The sequence below is a fragment of the Oncorhynchus mykiss genome, chromosome 8 (assembly GCF_013265735.2).
Source record: "Oncorhynchus mykiss isolate Arlee chromosome 8, USDA_OmykA_1.1, whole genome shotgun sequence".
Classification (NCBI taxonomy): Eukaryota; Metazoa; Chordata; class Actinopteri; order Salmoniformes; family Salmonidae; genus Oncorhynchus; species Oncorhynchus mykiss.
The window spans coordinates 25,164,906-25,185,354 of NC_048572.1; the positions used below are offsets into that span (position 1 = coordinate 25,164,906).

The following is a 20,449-nucleotide window of genomic DNA, read 5'->3' on the forward strand; positions in this document are numbered from 1 at the left end:
GGTAGGAACTGAAAGTGACTGTCACGCGAGTTGAAGTCGGAAGTTTACATACACCTTAGCCAAATACATTTAAACTCAGTTTTTCACAATTCCTGACATTTAATCCTAGTAAAAAATTCCCTGTTTTAGGTCAGTTAGGATCACCACTTTATTTTAAGAATGTGAAATGTTAGAATGATAGTTGAGAGAATTATTTATTTAAGCTTTTATTACTTTCATTACATTCCCAGTGGGTCAGAAGTTTACATACACTCAATTAGTATTTGGTAGCATTGCCTTTAAATTGTTTAACTTGGGTCAAACGCTGGGTGAATTTTGGCCCATTCCTCCTGACAGAGCTGGTGTAACTGAGTCAGGTTTGTAGGCCTCCTTGCTCACACGCTTTTTCAGTTCTGCCCACACATTTTCGATGGGATTGAGGTCAGGGCTTTGATGGCCACTCCAATACTTGACTTTGTTGTCCTTAAGCCATTTTGCCGTTGGAAGTATGCTTTGGAAGTATGCTTGGGGTCATTGTCCATTTGGAAGACCCGTTTGCGACCAAGCTTCAACTTCCTGACTGATGTCTTGATGTTGCTTCAAAATATCCACATAATTTTCCTTCCTCATGAAGCCATCTACTTTGTGAAGTGCACCAGTCCCTCCTGCAGCAAAGCACCCCGACAACATGATGCTGCCACCCCCGTGCTTCATGGTTGGGATGGTGTTCTTCGGCGATGGTCATTATTGCCAAACAGTTCAGACCAGACCAGCCTTTCAGGTTATGTCGATATAGGACTCGTTTTACTGTGGATATAGATACTTTTGTACCTGTTTCCTCTAGCATCTTCACAAGGTCCTTTACTGTTGTTCTGGGATTGATTTGCACTTTTCGCACCAAAGTACGTTCATCTCTAGGAGACAGAACGCGTCTCCTTCCTGAGCGGTATGCCGGATGTGTGGTCCCATGGTGTTTATACTTGCGTACTATTGTTTGTACAGATGAACGGGGTACCTTCAGGCGTTTGGAAATTGCTTGTGGAGGTCTACAATTTTTTTTCTGAGGTCTTGGCTGATTTCTTTTGATTTTCCCATGATGTCAAGCAAAGAGGCACTGAGTTTGAAGGTAGGCCTTGAAATACATCCACAGGTACACCTCCAATTGACTCAAATTATGTCAATTGACTCAAATTATGTCAATTAGCCTATCAGAAGCTTCTGAAGAAATTACATCCTTACCTGGAACTTTCCAAGCTGTTTAAAGGCACAGTCAACTTAGTGTATGTAAACTTCTGACCCACTGGAATTGTGATGCAGTGAATTATAAGTGAAATAATCTGTCTGTAAACAATTGTTGGAAAAATGACTTGTGTCATGCACAAAGTAGATGTCCTAACCGACTTGCCAAAACTATAGTTTGTTAACATGAAGTGGTTGAAAAACGAGTTTTAATGACTCCGACCTAAGCATATGTAAACCTCCGACTTCAACTGTATATAGGGTCTGTCGGTCTCATCGTTCAACACAAAGTCATTTCGTGGCATGACATTGACCCTCCGGGCAGGACAACTGTAGTGAAGCCTTGCCCTCTTCCAGATCATAGGCCAACCACCGCTGGCTTACAGTCAATCTCCCAGCTACAAATGCTCCAAACCGACCTCGTATTATGCACTTTGCATATTTGGGCTTTGATAGTAGACATTAATCAGAGATCACTGTGATCCTTATCTAATTGAAACATGTATTATGTTTCTTTACACTTTATAATTATTTCTGCATAATGTGTCTTTTGTGTGTGGAGCGAAGTTTAGACCAATTCAATTTCACCTCTCTCAATTCAATAATGAATTTGAATAAATGTTATATTCAGTCAATACATTGGAAATCCCCCTGTGTATCAGGTTTAAGGTAAGACCCAGGCGCAGACAGTGTAGAAGTAACAACGTTTATTACTCAAACAGGGGCAGGCAAAAGGACAGGTCAAGGGCAGGCAGAGGTCAGAATCCAGAAAGGTGGGGCAAAGGTACAGGACCGCAGGCAGGCTCAGGGTCAGGTCAGGCAGAGGTCAGAATCCAGAAAGGTGGGGTAAAGGTACAGGACCGCAGGCACGCTCAGGGTCAGGTCAGGCAGAGGTCAGAAACCAGAAAGGTGGGGCAAAGGTACAGGACCGCAGGCAGGCTCAGGGTCAGGTCAGGCAGAGGTCAGAATCCAGAAAGGTGGGGTAAAGGTACAGGACCGCAGGCAGGCTCAGGGTCAGGTCAGGCAGAGGTCAGAATCCAGAAAGGTGGGGTAAAGGTACAGGACCGCAGGCAGGCTCAGGGTCAGGGTCAGGTCAGGCAGAGGTCAGTAATCCAGAAAGGTGAGGCAAAGGTACAGGACGGCAGGCAGGCTCAGGGTCAGGCAGAGGTCAGAATCCAGAAAGGTGGGGTAAAGGTACAGGACCGCAGGCAGGCTCAGGGTCAGGTCAGGCAGAGGTCAGTAATCCAGAAAGGTGAGGCAAAGGTACAGGACGGCAGGCAGGCTCAGGGTCAGGTCAGGCAGAGGTCAGTAATCCAGAAAGGTGAGGCAAAGGTACAGGACGGGCAGGCAGGGTCAGGTCAGGCAGGAATGGTCAAAACCGGGAAACTAGGAAACAAGAACTATAGCAAAGACAGGAGCAAGGGGGAAAACGGTGGTAGGTTTGAACAAACAAAACGAACTTGCAACAAACAGAGAACACAGGTATAACTACACAGTGGATAATAGTGAAGATGGGCGACACCTGGAGGGGTTGGAGACAATCACAAAGACAGGTGAAACAGATCAGGGTGTGACACTTTTAATTATGCTTTTGTTTCATTTAAGTTTAATTATGATGCACAGACTTGTCTTTCAATTGAATATGGTTATGCCTGCAGGGATGGCACAGACGTGGTTTTTTTCTACACCTGTTTTGAAGCGATCATGTTATGTTTTGACTGAGTGAAGTTATAACACCTAGTAACGTTATATGTCTGCCTGGCAGTCTGAATATAAATTAGAGTATTCACGCCTGGTAAATTTCCTGTAGTGACAGTTTTTTCCCCAGACATATTTCTATTATTGTATATGCAAGGCAACATGTTCTGCTGCGTCCCTCAGAAGTGAGACAGCTAGGCAGGGCGCGGTGTATGATATCTTTCAGATAAGATCCATCAGCTTCAGCAAGGCTGTGGTGAGGAGGAGAACCCCATGTTCCCTTTTTCCACTCACATCGTTTCACACTAAACAAGTTGAGGTCGCTTAGTACTATTTTTACATGAAAACCAGCGAGTCAGCATTTTCTCAATTCTGTCACATAGCCTACATAACACAATCATCAGTAAAAATGCATTGTATGTCATCTAGCTGCCATGAACAGAAGAGAGAGAGAGGCCTTTGTGTCAGCACCAGCCACTCTCACACACGCCTACACTCATATAAAAAAAGGGTTCAAAAGGGTTCTTCAGCTGTCCCAATAGGAGAAGCCTTTTTGGTTCCAGGTAGAATGCTCTGTGGAAAGGGTTCTACATGGAACCCAAAAAGGTTCTACCTGAAACCAAAAAGGGTTCTTCAATTTAAAGCACAAAAGGCTGGACAGGAGGACAGGCAGGCGATTCCTCAAGGGTCATTGAACCCAGCAGGAGGTTGTCTTCACATACTGAAAATAACACTTCCTCCATCTGATTGAGACCAATTCAGCTTTATGAGCTGCCAATGTCTTAGGACGGAGTCACGTTTGGTCTGTCTGGACAGGGTGTCCAGATCTACATATCTTGCATTACTCATCTCATATGTACTGTATATACTGTATTTTCTATTGCATCTTGCCTATGCCGCTCTGTCATTGCTCATCCGTATATTGATATGTGTATATATTCCATTCCTTACTTATATTTGTGTATTAGGTCGTTGTGGAATTGTTAGATTACATGTTAGATATTGCTGCACTGTCGGAACTAGAAGCACAAGCATTTCGCTACACTTGCATTCACATCTGCTAACCATGTGTATGTGACCAATACCATTTGATTTGATCTGGGTTGTGAAGAGGTGGAGGGTAGTGGTGAACTTCCGATGCATCTGCTGAGGTAACGTTCTGTGACAGATCACTTTCAGAGAGTGAATTCCTGGATTCCACTAGCTCATTCCTCATGAGTGCTAACCAGCTAAAACAGTTCTGTTTACCTTCTGAGACCTCAGGCTCATGGTAACTGAGAGGTCATAACCCCTTATGTAACACACTCGCATGTGAGCACAAGTGCAAGCACGCACACGCATGTGCACACTCACATACACACTCACTCTCTACATCTCTACAACTCAAATGTTAGATCATTTTTTACATTTCATTTTATAAGAAAGGAACAAGGGCTTAGTGTGGTTGAAGATGACCCAATTATTTTGTTGTTGTATCTTATTAGCAATGTAGGTTGTTTAGTTGGATGTTGCGTTGAACTGTTCTGACCTTAAAATTAAGTAGAAATCATGTAATCTAATTGCATGCTTTTTTAATGTGACTTCTAAGTAGTTAATGGGCATAATTACTGTAAATAAATAAACAGGGTTGCAAAGGCAAAATGGGTTAAATGATCATATGATGTCACATGATCAACAATGGATCCATGTGACTTAATAGACAAGAGGGACTTCCATTGTTCATCCATGGCTCCAGTCCGTTCCACACAATGCATAACAATAACCTGTCGTCTCCTCTCTTTACCCAGGTGTGGACATCCTGAAGTTGGTGGCAGCTCAGATTGGCAGCCAGTGGATCGACATGTACCAGTCCCTGGCCAATGCCACAGAGCGCGAGGTGGCAGCCTTCTCCAATGGCTACCAGTCGGACCACGACCGGGCATACGCTGCCCTGCAACACTGGACCATCCGCGACGGGGACGCTAACCTGGCCAAGCTCATCAACGCCCTGCACCGCCACCGCCGCATCGACGTGGTGGAGAAAATACGGGGCGTCATGGAAGACAATCCTCAGGTATGCTCTACTACAGTACCTTGAATCTCTGGCATAAATAATATGTTATGTATCCCAGTGTACTCACCCATCTTGAATCACAGGTGGGCTCTTTGGACTAAATGACACTCCTCACTTATGAGTCTTCAGGCTCTCATATTATCTCATTAAATCTCCAGTGTACCAAGTCACTTCACATGCACACAAACATAGAAATCACATATGGGATGCCAACGTTAGTTTTAAAGAAGTCGCAAGCGGGGTGGCCAACCCTCCTGCCTTAAGTGCCCTTTTGACTGTCCTGGCTTGGCCTCCTAGCGCTATAGAGGTCAGAGGGAACAGTGGATCGTTCATCGCCGTCCACTTTTCTTCTTCTCTTTCTCCCCTCTGTCAGATACATTTCATATTATCCCCATGTCCAGTGTTCTTGTCTGCTCAAGGTTAGATTCTTACAGTTAAGGGCTTGTCATAGTCCTCTTAGGAAATATATTGAGACCCGTAGATATCTTACAGGCTGCCTTTTGTAATTCTGCTTGTCATCACCACTTAATAATGTTGGTAATATATGGTGTGGTTTATCTCAATCCATGGTGGATGAGATGGCAGGTAATACATCATTTGGTGAGGGAGGGGATAGGGAAGCAGAAACACAGGAGTGGGGAGCATAGTGTGCTGGAGGCTCCTCCCTCACTCGTCTCCCATGTTCCCTCAGTAAAGTTTTGGCCATTACTACAGGTTTTCTCCTCATTCCATTAAATTAGCACTGGGTCATGTGGTGTAAGTGACGTGAGAGTAAAAAACCACCAGGACATGATCATACATCCGTCATGTGCCTCATTGGTACCAGACAGAGTGTACTGTAGGTCTACACGTATGGTATTCCTCCTTAGAGAGCTATAACGTTCAACTGTGTGGTTCCATTGACATAAGACTTCCCCAGCCATGTGAGTCATAAAGGAGGTCTGTGTGTGGTGATTCCGCCAGAGTGGGCTGGCTGTCTTATGTGTGGGAGGAATGTAGCCAAGGAAGGAGGGAGAGAGGGAGGAAAGTAGGGAGGTAGAGGATGCATTTTCCTGCTGCCACCCCAGTCTTGTTTATTCATTAAGACACAGTTTGGAGCTAAGCTCCGTGACTGGGTTATTTTTACACAAACCACAGGTGGTGAGCCCCAAACATTGCTAATCTCACTGCCTCCCCAGTTGATACTCTCTCATTCCAATAGAGTGATTTCATAATAGCTGTAAGGCAAGGAGTCTGAAGAGGAAAGGACAGAGGCTGATCCAGGTTGTGTGTGTGTCAGCATGTACATGCAATACTGCATTTAAAAAAAATTAAAACATGTATTTCACCTTTATTTCACCAGGTAAGCTAGTTGAGAACAAGTTCTCATTTACAACTGCGACCTGGCCAAGATGAAGCAAAGCAGTGCAACAGAAACAACACAGAGTTAAACATGGAATAAACAACCATACAGTCAATAACACAATAGAAACAAGAAAAAAGTCTATATAAATCAAATCAAATCAAATCAAATTTTTATTTGTCACATACACATGGTTAGCAGATGTTAATGCGAGTGTAGCGAAATGCTTGTGCTTCTAGTTCCGACAATGCAGTAATAACAAGTAATCTAACTAACAATTCCAAAACTACTGTCTTGTACACAGTGTAAGGGGATAAAGAATATGTACATAAGGATATATGAATGAGTGATGGTACAGAGCAGCATAGGCAAGATACAGTAGATGGTATCGAGTACAGTATGTACAAATGAGATGAGTATGTAAACAAAGTGGCATAGTTTAAAGTCGCTAGTGATACATGTATTACATAAGGATACAGTCGATGATATAGAGTACAGTATATACGTATGCATATGAGATGAATAATGTAGGGTAAGTAACATTATATAAGGTAGCATTGTTTAAAGTGGCTAGTGATATATTTACATCATTTCCCATCAATTCCCATTATTAAAGTGGCTGGAGTTGAGTCAGTGTCAGTGTGTTGGCAGCAGCCACTCAGTGTTAGTGGTGGCTGTTTAACAGTCTGATGGCCTTGAGATAGAAGCTGTTTTTCAGTCTCTCGGTCCCAGCTTTGATGCACCTGTACTGACCTCGCCTTCTGGATGATAGTGGGGTGAACAGGCAGTGGCTCGGGTGGTTGATGTCCTTGATGATCTTTATGGCCTTCCTGTGACATCGGGTGGTGTAGGTGTCCTGGAGGGCAGGTAGTTTGCCCCCGGTGATGCGTTGTGCAGACTACCCTCTGGAGAGCCTTACGGTTGAGGGCGGTGCAGTTGCCATACCAGGCGGTGATACATATATGCAAATGGCATGAGGTAAGGCAATAAATAGGCCATAGTATCAAAGTAATTACAATTTAGCAGATTAACACTGGAGTGATAGATGAGCAGATGATGGTGTGTAAGTCGTGATACTGGTGTGCAAAAGAGCAGCAAAGTAAATAAAAACAATATGGGGATGAGGTAGGTAGATTGGGTGGGCTATTTACAGATGGAATATGTACAGCTGCAGCGATCAGTTAGCTGCTCAGATATCTGATTTTTAAAGTTAGTGAGGGAAAGGTGAGTCTCCAGCTTCAGTGATTTTTGCAATTCGTTCCAGTCACTGACCGCAGAGAACTGGAAGGAAAGGCGGCCAAAGGAGGTGTTGGCTTTGGGGATGACCAGTGAGATATACTTGCTGGAGCGCGTGCTACGGGCGGGAGTTGTTATCGTGACCAGTGAGCTGAGATAAGGCAGAGCTTTACCTAGCATAGACTTATAGATGACCTGGAGCCAGTGGGTCTGGCGACGAATATGTAGCGAGAGCCAGCCGACTAGAGCATACAGGTCGCAGTGGTGGGTGGTATAAGGCGCAAAACTGATGGCACTGTGATAGACTGCATCCAATTTGCTGAGTGGAGTATTGGAAGCTATTTTGTAGATGACATCGCCGAAGTCGAGGATCGGTAGGATAGTCAGTTTTACTAGGGTAAGTTTGTCGGCGTGAGTGAAGGAGGCTTTGTTGCGAAATAGAAAGCCCATTCTAGATTTGATTTTGGATTGGAGGTGTTTGATATGAGTCTGGAAGGAGAGTTTACAGTCTAGCCAGACACCTATGTATTTGTAGTTGTCCACGTATTCTAGGTCAGAACCGCCCAGAGTAGTGATGCTAGTCGGACGGGCGGGTGCGGGCAGCGAATGGTTGAAGAGCATGCATTTGGTTTTACTAGCTTTTAAGAGCAGTTGGAGGCCACGGAAGGAGTGTTGTATGGCATTGAAGCTCGTTTGGAGGTTAGTTAACACAGTGTCCAAAGAAGGGCCAGATGTATACAGAATGGTGTCGTCTGCATAGACGTGGATCAGGGAATCACCTGCAGGAAGAGCGACATCGTTGATGTATACAGAGAAAAGAGTCGGCCCGAGAATTTAACCCTGTGGTATCCCCATAGAGACTGCCAGAGGTCCGGACAACAGGCTCTCCGATTTGACACACTGAACTCTGTCTGAGAAGTAGTTGGTGAACCTGGCAAGGCAGTCATTTGAGAAACCAAGGCTATTGCGTCTGCAATAACAAACTGTTATAGACCTATATCCATCCTGCCCTGCCTTTCTAAAGTCTTTGAAAGCCAAGTTAATAAACAGATCACTGACCATTTCGAATCCCACCGTACCTTCTCCGCAATCCCTTTGAAGAGGGGGATGACCGCGGCAGCTTTCCAATCTTTAGGGATCTCAGACAATACGAAAGAGAGGTTGAACAGACTGCAACAATGGCGGCAGATAATTTTAGAAAGAGAGGGTCCAGATTGTCTAGCACAGCTGATTTGTACGGGTCCAGGTTTTGCAGCTCTTTCAGAACATGCAGCTCTTGCATGTGTCAGCGTGTGTTGGTATGAGTGTGGAGCATGATGTCCTCATGTTTCAGTTTGCAGATGACCCACTCCTCCAAGTCATGGTCCCAGGGAGAGGTGAGCCATAGCTGCTGAGTGAGTCTCTCCTCCAGCCCTCTGTCTCAGCTGGTTACAGCCTGACTGATGTCACTGCATTGTTAGTGTTAAATGAGGCCTACATATAAACCACTCACGCTGAAGGGCCTTAGCACAATGTAGCACTACACACCAGGACACAGAGATCATTTTACTGATAATGCCACTGAAAAAACAGTTTTGCCCAACCATATGTTCAAAATACCAAATAATGTGTTTTTTCTTTCCACTGTCTGTTTCATTGCCACTGATCTAGGGTCTAGGGCACGTGTTACGATGATTTAGACAGCAAGGAACCTGACTTACAGTACATGTACTTGTTGTGATTTTAAAAGAGCCTGCAGACAAAACACCTTCCTCGCAACCGCAGCTAGAAGTGAAATGAGAACCAATCTGCAGAAGTTGGAGCATCAATCTGCTCAGCATGTTATGTTGCAGTAGGGTATGTGTTTTCTATGGGAGGTGTTTCTGGGGCTGTCTCCCTCTTTCCTCTGTGCCCCAGATAGACATGTTTAAACCTGCTATAAAAGCACTCAGTCATCTGAATGAGGCATATAGACGCAGAGATGAAACAAACGTTGGCCCTCTGTGGCATGGAAGACCTCAGGTCAACTTCCCATAAACTGCTTTAACAGAATGAGTTTAGAGTTGTATTAGTCGTAAGTACAGGATACATATGGTATATACTTTCCAACGAAATGCTTATTTGCAGGTTCCTTCTCGACAATGCAACGTGTGTCTGTGGGGATGATTGTATGTCTGTGTGGGAGTGTGCGTGAATGAGTGTATGTGTGCTAAGGTGCAGAGAGTCAGTCCAGTTCAAGTGTTCAGCAGTCTGAAGGCTTGTAGATTGAAACTGTCTCTGAGCCTGTTGGTGTCAGACCTCATGCTCCAATACGTCTGCCCGATGGTAAGGGAGTGAACAGCTCGTGACTGGGGTGTGTGGGACCCTTGATGATGCTGCGGGACTTCCTCAGGCATCGTTTCGAGTAAATGTCCTGGATGGATAGGAGCACAGTCCCAGTGATGTACTGGACCATCTTCACCACCTGCTGGAGTGCCTTGCGGTCGCAGATCGATTGAGTAATTCCTGTACCAGGCCATGATGCAACTAGTTAGGACGCTTTCAATGATGTAGTAGTATTTGGAGAGGACCCAGGGTAGCATGCCTAATTTCTTCATCCGCCTTAGAAAGTAGAGGTGCTGTTGCACCCCCTTGACAAGGTTGGTGGTGCTGGTCCATGTCAAGTCCTCAGTGACGGCGAGGAACTAAAAACTACTGACTCTATCTACTGCAGTCCCGTTGATGTGTATCGGGACATGTTCCCTCCTCTGCTTCCTGAAGTCAACAGTCAACTCCTTTGTTTTGCTGACGTTGAGGGAGAGGTGGTTGTACTGGCACCACAATGCCAGTTCACATACCTCCTCCCTTATAGGCTGACTTGTCCTTGGTAGTTATCAGGCCTACAACCGTGGTGTCATCAGCAAACCTGATGATGGAGTTGGTGTCGTGCAAAGCCACACAGTCGTGGGTGAACAGGGAGTACAGCAGAGGACTCAGGACACACCCCTGTGGGCCCCTTTGTTAAGAGTCAGAGTGAAGGAGGTATTGTTGCCAATCATCACAGCCTGTGGTCTGGTCTTCAGGAAGTCCCGGATCCAGTTGCAGAGGGTGGTGTCCAGATCCCAGGGCCCTGAGCTTGGTGTTGAGCTTGGAAGGAACAATAACGTTGAATGCTGAACTTTAGCCAATGAACAGCATTCTCACATAGGGGTTCCTCTTGTCCAGAAGTGTTAGGGCTGTGTGAATAGCAATATAAATTGTTTAGTGCTTCATTGGTTGTTGGGTTTATCCCCAGTTAGGACAAAGGTCCCTACTACTTTGAACACCAGAAAGACAGTGTGGTTTCTCTCAATAGCATCTATCTGACTAATTGGTTTCAGGACAGCCAGTAAATATGTTATGTGAGCAGGGGGAGGAGGAGGAGAAGTAGGAGGAAACCCCTTCATCACTTCTGTTGGGGAAGATGTTAAGTGTCAGCTGTAACATCAGTGATTGCAGTGTCCCATGGCTCCTGTCTATGACAGAGAGGCAGAGATAAGAGATGCCTTTTTTATATTGTTATTTTATTTCACCTTTATTTAACCAAGTAAGCCAGTTGAGAACAAGTTCTCATTTACAACTGGGACCTGGCCAAGATAAATCAAAGCAGTGCGACAAAACCAACAACAGAGTTACACCTAAACAAACGTACAGTCAATAACACAATAGAGACAAATGTATGTACAGTGTGTGCAAATATAGAAGAGTAGGGAGGTAAGGCAATAAATATGCCATAGAGGCAAAATAATTACAATAAAGCATTAACACTATAGTGACAGATGTGCAGATGATGATGTGCAAGTAGAGATACTGGGATGCAAAAGAGCAAGAAGATAAATAACAATATGGGGATGAGGTAGTTGGGTGTGCTATTTACAGATTGGCTGTGTACAGGTACAGTGATCGGTAACTGCTCTGTGAGCTAATGCTTGAAGTTAGAGAGGGGGATATAAGTCTGCAGCTTCAGTGATTTTTGCAGTTCGTTCCAGTCATTGGCAGCAGAGAACTGTAAAGAAAGGCAGCCAAAGGAAGTGTTGGCTTTGGGGATGACCAGTGAAATATACCTGCTGGAGCACGTGCTACATGTGGGTGTTGCTATGGTGCTATGGGGCTTTACCTAGCATAGACTTATAGATGACCTGGTTCCAGTGGGTTTGGCGACGAATATGTAGCGAGGGCCAGCCAACGAGTGCATACAGGTCGCAGTGGTGGGTAGTATATGGGGCTTGGTGACAAAATGGATGGCACTGTGATAGACTACATCCAGTTTGCTGAGTAGAGTGTTGGAGGCTATTTTGTAAATTACATCGCCGAAGTCAAGGATCGGCAGGATGGTCAGTTTTATGAGGGTATGTTTGGCAGCATGAGTGAAGGAGGCTTTGTTGCGAAATAGGAAGCCGATTCTAGATTTAATTTTGGATTGGAGATGCTTAATGTGAGTCTGGAAGGAGAGATTGCAGTCTAACATGACACCTACAGTGGGGCAAAAAAGTATTTTGTCAGCCACCAATTGTGCAAGTTCTCCCACTTAAAAAGATGAGAGGCCTGTAATTTTCATCATAGGTACACTTCAACTATGACAGACAAAATGAGAAATAAAAATCCAGAAAATCACATTGTATGATTTTTTTATTAATTTATTTGCAAATTATGGTGGAAAATAAGTATTTGGTCAATAACAACAGTTTATCTCAATACTTTGCTATATACCCTTTGTTGGCAATGACAGAGGTCAAACGTTTTCTGTAAGTTTTCACGCACTGTTGCTGGTATTTTGGCCCATTCCTCCATGCAGATCTCCTCTAGAGCAGTGATGTTTTGGGGCTGTTGCTGGGCAACACAGACTTTCAACTCCCTCCAAAGATTTTCTATGGGGTTGAGATCTGGAGACTGGCTAGGCCACTCCAGGACATTGAAATGCTTCTTACGAAGCCACTCCTTCGTTGCCCGGGTGGTGTGTTTGGAATCCTTGTCATGCTGAAAAACCCAGCCACGTTTCATCTTCAATGCCCTTGCTGATGGAAGGAGGTTTTCACTCAAAATCTCACGATACATGGCCCCATTCATTCTTTCCTTTACACGGATCAGTCGTCCTGGTCCCTTTGCAGAAAAACAGCCCCAAAGCATGATGTTTCCACCCCCATGCTTCACAGTAGGTATGGTGTTCTTTGGATGCAACTCAGCATTCTTTGTCCTCCAAACACGACGAGTTGAGTTTTTACCAAAAAGTTATATTTTGGTTTCCTCTGACCATTTGACATTCTCCCAATCTTCTTCTGGATCATCCAAATGCTCTCTAGCAAACTTCAGATAGGCCTGGACATGTACTGGCTTAAGCAGGGGGACACGTCTGGCACTGGCGGCGTAGTGTGTTACTGATGGTAGGCTTTGTTACTTTGGTCCCTGCTCTCTGCAGGTCATTCACTAGGTCCCCCCATGTGGTTCTGTGATTTTTGCTCACCGTTCTTGTGATCATTTTGACCCCACGAGGTGAGATCTTGCGTGGAGCCCCAGATCGAGGGAGATTATCAGTGGTCTTGTATGTCTTCCATTTCCTAATAATTGCTCCCACAGTTGATTTCTTCAAACCAAGCTGCTTACCTATTGCAGATTCAGTCTTCCCAGCCTGGTGCAGGTCTACAATTTTGTTTCTGGTGTCCTTTGACAGCTCTTTGGTCTTGGCCATAGTGGAGTTTTGAGTGTGACTGTTTGAGGTTGTGGACAGGTGTCTTTTATATTGATAACAAGTTCACATAGGTGCCATTTAATACAGGTAACGAGTGGAGGACAGAGGAGCCTCTTAAAGAAGAAGTTACAAGTCTGTGAGAGCCAGACATCTTGCTTGTTTGTAGGTGACCAAATACTTATTTTCCACGATAATTTGCAAATAAATTCATAAAAAATCCTACAATGTGATTTTCTGGATTTTTTTTCTAATTTTGTCTGTCATACTTGAAGTGTACCTATGATGAAAATTACAGGTCTCTCTCATCTTTTTAAGTGGGAGAACTTGCACAATTGGTGGCTGACTAAATACTTTTTTGCCCCACTGTATGTATTTGTAATTTTCCACATATTCTAAGTCAGAACCGTCCAGAATAGTGATGCTAGTCAGGCAGGCGGGCGGGTTCAGGCAGAAATCGGTTGAAGAGCGTGCATTTAGTTTTACTAGCATTTAAAAGCAGTTGGAGGCCACGGAAGGAGTGTTTTATGGCATTGAAGCTCGTTTGGGGGTTTGTTAACACAGTGTCCAAAGAAGGGCCAGATGTATACAGAATGGTGTTGTCTGCATAGAGGTGGATCAGAGAATCACCAACAGCAAGAACGACATCATTGATATATACATTGAAAAGAGTCTGCCCTAGAATTGAACCTTGTGGCACCGCCGTAGAGACTGCCAGAGGGCCGTACAACAGGCCCTTCGATTTGACACACTGAACTCTGTCAGAGAAGTTGTTGGTGAACCAGGCGAGGCAGTCATTTGAGAAACCAAGGCTATTGAGTTTGCCGATAAGAATGCAGTGATAGACAGTCGAAAGCCTTGGCCAGGTCGATGAGGAACGGCTGCACAGTACTGTCTTTTATCGATGGCGGCTGTGATATCGCTTAGGACCTTGAGCGTGACTGAGGTGCACCCATGACCAGCTCGGAAACCAGATTGCATAGTGGAGAATGTACGGTGGGATTCGAAATGGTCGGTGATCTGTTTGTTAACTTGGCGAAGATTTTTAGAAAGGCAGGGCAGGATGGATATAGGTCTATAACAGTTTGGGTCAAGAGTGTCTACCCTTTGAAGAGGGGGATGACCGCGGCAGCTTTCCAATCTTTGGGGACCTCAGACGATACGAAAGAGAGGTTGAACAGGCTGGTAATAGGGGTTGCAACAAATAAACAACACACCCAGTGTCCTACATAACCAAAGTGATGCTAGGGTGTCTCAGTATTAGCACTTATGTCTTGAAACCGCAACATATGAAGATTCACTTCAATGGTAAAGGCTCTCTTTACTCACAATGTCTTACGGCATTGCAGTTTTTTCAGACCCTACTGTATTTTTCTGCTGAATAGGGTTTATGAATAGACATGCAACACATCTCTCCACAATTAGTAATTACTCACTTGAATTATTCACAGCTACTCTGCAGGGAAAGATTATTAAGCCGATTCACTAAAGTGTTGTTTTTGATCTAATTAAAACGTAGATGTTCTCTGTGTCTCCGATGCCTCAGTAGTTCCTCCCTACACAGGGCCTGACCCTCTAGCGTGTTTATTGTGTGTTTGAGTGTGTGTATGTGTGTGCGTGCGTGCATGCACCTGTATGTTGGTGTGATGAATGTCACTGTCCCTAACCTGGGATTTTATCAGGGCTGAGTGGTTCTGTGTTACATGCTATGTCAGTGACTCGGCCAGATCACGCTCTCTCATCTAATGACTCAGTCACTGGCTACTAACTGACAACTCAGAGAAGCTTCTGGAACAGTGACACCATTTCCCCTGTTTTCTCCTAACTCTCCACGATGAGTCTTTTCTTTATAGCCTCTAGGGGTTTCTCTTGAGGGTTAGTTGGTAGGTTTTGTAACATTTGTTTGTAACATAATTTGGCCACATCTGTTCTCTGTGGGAGGCGGGAGGGAGCAGTGCTCTTATCACAGTGTGTCATCCACCGCCAAACTGACCTAGTGCACAGACTAACGTGTTATTGAATAGGGGAGATAGCAGGGGCTGCATATGGGTCATACATACACACAGATGTACAGTAAGGGAAGTCTGTCTGATGCCACATCGAGCTGTTTTATATCAGATTTTATGTTAGCATCAGAAGTTTTCCACTGCGTTCCTGTGAAGCCATATTGAACTGTGTTTTATTGGATTTTTAACACTGAAGGTTTTCTATTGCATTTCCATCACCTGTATGAAATGCCCTCTACCATGTCCTTTGTGCTTCACATCACAGAGCAAAGCCTTTCTTTCTACAGTACCGAAGACAAATATTATTCTACCATGAGCTCATCCGGTCTGGTCACAACCAGTTCACACCATTACCATACCAAATAAGACTGTTATTTATGTCTTCCCTGTGCCCCAGGGCAGACACAGTGGTGTACTATGCCTGTTAGTGTGTGACTGGGCACATGTGGTCCGTGGGCAGTACATTCCGGTCTGTGCAAGTCCACAGAATCCCTTTCATGGCTGGCTGGTTGTGTACGCTCCCTGAGGCAAGGAAGAGAGAGGCGCGCGGGTGCGAGTGTGGGTGGTCTGGGGGCTGGGAGGTTGGCCCCGCTGTGTCACTCGACCTGGGCTGCATGGGGCTGGGGCTTGGCACACAGGAGCTCCCTGTCCTGTGCTCTGTCCGGACACCAGAGTGACTCAGGACACTGCTTTCTCAGCCATTGTTTCCCGACAGTGACTCTGACCCGCTCTTTCTCTCTGTCTCTCTCTCGGTCTCTCTGTCTCTCTCTCGCCCCCCCCCCCCCCCTCTCTATATATCTCTCTTCCTCCTTTCTCTCTCTCTGCAGTTTGATCTGAACCAGCTGATGACCGCTGTGAATGTAACCCCGAGCCACAGTCCTGTCCACAAGCCTTTGGATTCTCCTAGGGTGCTGGTGGAGCAGTCTCCTGTGCACCGGGCCAAGGGTTTCTTCCCCGATGAATCAGAGCCCCTTCTCCGCTGTGACTCCACCTCCAGCAAAGACTCCGCCCTCAGCAGGACTGGCTCGTTCATTACCAAAGGTGAGCACATATGACGCAGTCCTGTTTCAGGAACTATGCTAGACAACGTCTCTTACAGAGGTGATGTATTTGCATTTACTGCCCCCTTCTGGTTACCAATTGCACCTGATTCTATACTCCATTATAGGAAGTCATCAACTATGAAAACTTTGAGAAATAAAGGGAAAGGGGGAAACCTAGTGTCGTGTCTTTGGCCAGATTAAGTGATATGACATGCTATTCTATAAAATAATTTCTCCGTAATTAATATTACCTGATTGAGCTAATCATGTAAATGTAATTAACTAGAGAGTCGGAGCACCACAAAATAATATTTATAGAGCTGTTATCTTCCGAATAAACTCTTAAAGATCTAGTAATATTTTACATCAATAGCAGTCAATATTAATCGTCATCTTAATTCAGTCTCTTCTGAAAGTTGTAAATTCTCGGTTATCTGCATGAACCCTGGCTAACAAGTTGAATCAGCAATACAAAATTGGGTTTAATTATTTATTTACTAAATACCTAACTAATCACACAGAATTACACATACACATAATTAATCATAACTTGATTACAAATGACGTCATAAAGGAAAACGTCCCTAGCGGGCGGAACAGATATGACAGCTTGTTACACAAAAGAAAATGGTCTGGGTTTGAGTGAAAGAGCGGGAAGACTGAGGAACAAAGGGCGAAGCTGTGCTATCGTAAATACAATATCTTATGCATTCTAAATTACCGCCCATTTGGAAAAGGAAAATGCAATAAATATTTACTCTGAGCTGCGCTTCAGTAGGTGGTGGTAGATGGAAGGCCGTGTTGCCAAACCGAGTCCTTTGTCCTTTGAAGAATGTCTCTGCTGGTAAATTGGATACGTTGTAGTAATGTCGTTGGTAGACGGGATACTCTGTCTGTTCCTTCCTAACCTGCGTTTGCAGCTGCTGTTGCTAACTCAATGGCTAGGAGGTATCACTTCTGTAGTGAATAAGAGTTCAAAGTTCATACCATTTGCAACCAAAGCTTGGCTTCGTTCTGTAGTTATTATCTGAACCATTCTGACATCGGACCGTCGTCCTCACATCCTCGGAACAGGAGGTTATATTGTCGTCAAGGCTTTATATAGGAAGGGAGAGGAGGGTGTGTTTGAAAAGTTTTATAGCCTATGTCCCTTCACAGGGGCGGGCCACTGATTGAGCAGAGCCCTATCTTATGAAAACCCAAATCTCACATTTTAGAAGCTAAAATCACATTTCATCCCATCACAAATAATTTCATTTTCAAACATTTAAATTGAACTATAATTCCATGTGAATCCGATAACTCTGATGTGTAGACTTTCCACTGTAGAGTTTATGTCATCTTATCATTGATGAGAATGTCAATTGGTCGGATTACCAGAATATAGTTAATTTCCCCCCACCTTCTGATGTTCCCAGAATCTCTATGTTAACCAAGGGTTTTGCAAATGTAACATCAGTAGGGTAGAGAGAGGAAAAAGGGGGGAAGAGGTATTTATGACGGTCATAAACCTACCCCCAGGCCAACGTCATGACCCTAGTCAGTTGCGCAACTGAATGTATTCAACTGAAATGTGTCTTCCACAGTTAACCAAACCCTTCTGAATCAGATGCATCTTAGTCAACATAAGGATGACTGGGATTTTATTCCCAGTTAGTCATTCCCAATTTCATATTATATGGACAACAACAAGCTGTAGCTAACATCAACACTATGTTGTAGTCTGTCCTCCTCCTCATTCTGACATTGTTTTCTTTCCCCTCATCTCTTCCTCTGTGACATCCAGAGAAGAAAGACACGGTGCTACGTCAGGTCCGGCTGGACCGGTGCGACCTGCAACCCATCTTCGACGACATGCTGCACATCCTAAACCCTGACGAGCTGCACATCATCGAGGAGATCCCCATGGCCGAGGACAAACTGGACCGCCTCTTTGAGATTGCCGGGGTCAAGAGCCAGGAGGCCAGCCAGACCCTGCTGGACTCGGTCTACAGCCACTTGCCTGACCTACTATAGACTGCTGCTGTGGTGCTATAGACCTCTACTGTGGTCAGGGGACGCCCCACTTCCTTCTACTGCAAACCCTTCCTTCCCGGGTGTGGCTACCTGGGTGTGGCTTCCTCTCTTGCCCCCCCCCCCCCCCCCCCCCCCAAGTAGTGAGAGACAACTTGATTCTGGCTACAGTAACCTACTCGCCTTCGAGACCCCCAATGGGTTCCCCTTGGCTATGCTCCATTCCTAGTAGCCTGACTGAGTCTCCCACTCCTACAATAATTAGGGAGCCTCCCTCCCCTCTCTGGAAGTCTCCTTCCATCACTCCCCCCATATTGAGGGAAGGGGACCAGGCTGTCTCCATCTCTCACCAGGTGGCAAGCCTGCCTAACTGGAGGAAGGGCATGACAGAGGGGCCAGGCTCTGTACCCCAGCCTGGAGTTCTGGACAGACAGACACCTCGATACCACCACCACCACCACCATCACCACTATGCTCATTAAACCCCTGCTATTGCACTCGTGTCAATGTAACGTTAAAACAGTGTTCTCTTGACATTTTGGGGCTTATTGTGGGTGTATCAGCCAGTGCTATAAACCAATATTCACTCATTCATGTAAGCAAACTTCAACAACACACACTCATGCACAATGTCTAACAATGTAAAACATACTATGACGCACACTCATGGTGCGCAATGTCTAACACTAATAGTATGTAATATGATTGATGCACTAATTCTTGTTCTTTGAGTAACATAACCATTTAATTGGTATGCATTCTGCCACATGTGCTTCAATGTCTCTTTGAAATGCTGTTTACTAACATTTCACAATGTATTATCATTTTTAGATTTGAGATTTCTTAGCAACTATGTTTGTTTCCCAGCTTCGTGTAATGAGACCATCTTACTGGATGTAAGACATGCATAGTTATTCTACTTGAATCTGACTGTCACCTGGATTGTGGAACTTGATTAAAACAGAAGATAATGTACAACTATAGTTCCTTCCAGATCTTAAAAAAGCACCACCAAAAAACATGTTGCTGTAAAAGGGTCAGTATTCAACTCACAAATGCTATGAAAGGAACACAGACTGTCTTTTGCCAAGCCAGTCATATCAAGCTACTCTGGTGCTAGACTTGAAATTCTCTGGTTGTGCATAATACTAGGATGATATTGGGGAGGCTTGCTGGACATTGGCTACTGAAGTATTCTGGACATTGCGGAGGGTAAAGAAGATGCAGCTGCTGTGGACTTTGCTGGACTGAATTGAAAAGTGCTGTTTGAGCTATCCACTTCTTTGTTGGGTCTAATGTAAGAGTGCGACTGTGAGCGTATAGTACGTGTCTGAAACGTTGAAGCTGAGGTTTGAATACATGTACTCTGGTGGCTGTTTTAAAACTTAACACGTGTAACGTTTACTATTATGTAACCTCTTAAATCAAACCAATTAAAGTTCCAGAATTTGTCATAATGTGGAGTGTGCGTCTTACTTTTATGCCATATTTACTGCATTACTCTTTCAGCAATAATTTTTTACAGTAACTTGTTTTATACTGTTGCTCATGATATAGCACAAACCCTAGTGTGTGATTTTGATATTCATTATGTCTGTTTTCTGAAGGTAGTGTTGGTTACAATTTCTCTTCCTGATAAGAAAATACTCCTGTTCTGAAATTCTTCTCGTGTTATTGTGGGGCTGGTACTTTTCCAAATTGAAGGAGGTGAGGAGCTAAATGTTGATATTGTAGCCGCACAGTCTTTCCTGTAATGTGACACGGATATAATGGGGTGGCGTTTTACTGCAAAGGCTGTTATTGTATTTAGTCTCCATAAAATCTGTATTTAGTAGATGTATTTAGTCTCCATAAAAGACTGGCTGGTGTTGTCTGTGTGTATGATAATAGGTAAGGGAGATGGAACTGGGGCTGGAGAGGGGTAGGCTTCTTTCATCTCCACCCAGTCACTAGCGTATTGGAGAGAGGACAAAACATCCCTGCTCTATTTGATCCTGTAGGTGTCTCCGTGCTTCAAAATGTGCACAGTATGACAGCACAAAAGGGAAAGAAGATTCAGTAACAACATACTAGTTTAATGTTCAGTCATAACCACTACATATCTGTCTTGGACAATATCTCCATAGATCGTGGTATAAATTACTTAAGTAAAAATACTTT

The 20,449-nt window shown here is 44.5% G+C and overlaps 1 protein-coding gene across 1 annotated transcript in view; it reads left to right on the top strand.

Annotated features, from left to right (window-relative positions):
• The window catches only part of tnfrsf21 (tumor necrosis factor receptor superfamily, member 21), a 43,876-nt gene extending 24,129 nt beyond the window's left edge, over positions 1-19,747 (top strand). Inside the window, exons 4-6 of the mRNA XM_021612101.2 lie at positions 4,704-4,969; positions 16,061-16,274; positions 18,063-19,747. Of these exons, the coding sequence (XP_021467776.1) occupies positions 4,704-4,969; positions 16,061-16,274; positions 18,063-18,292 (710 nt within the window). The 3' untranslated portion in view covers positions 18,293-19,747. The remainder of the gene's footprint in view (positions 1-4,703; positions 4,970-16,060; positions 16,275-18,062) is intronic.
• The last annotated feature ends 702 nt before the right edge of the window (positions 19,748-20,449 follow it).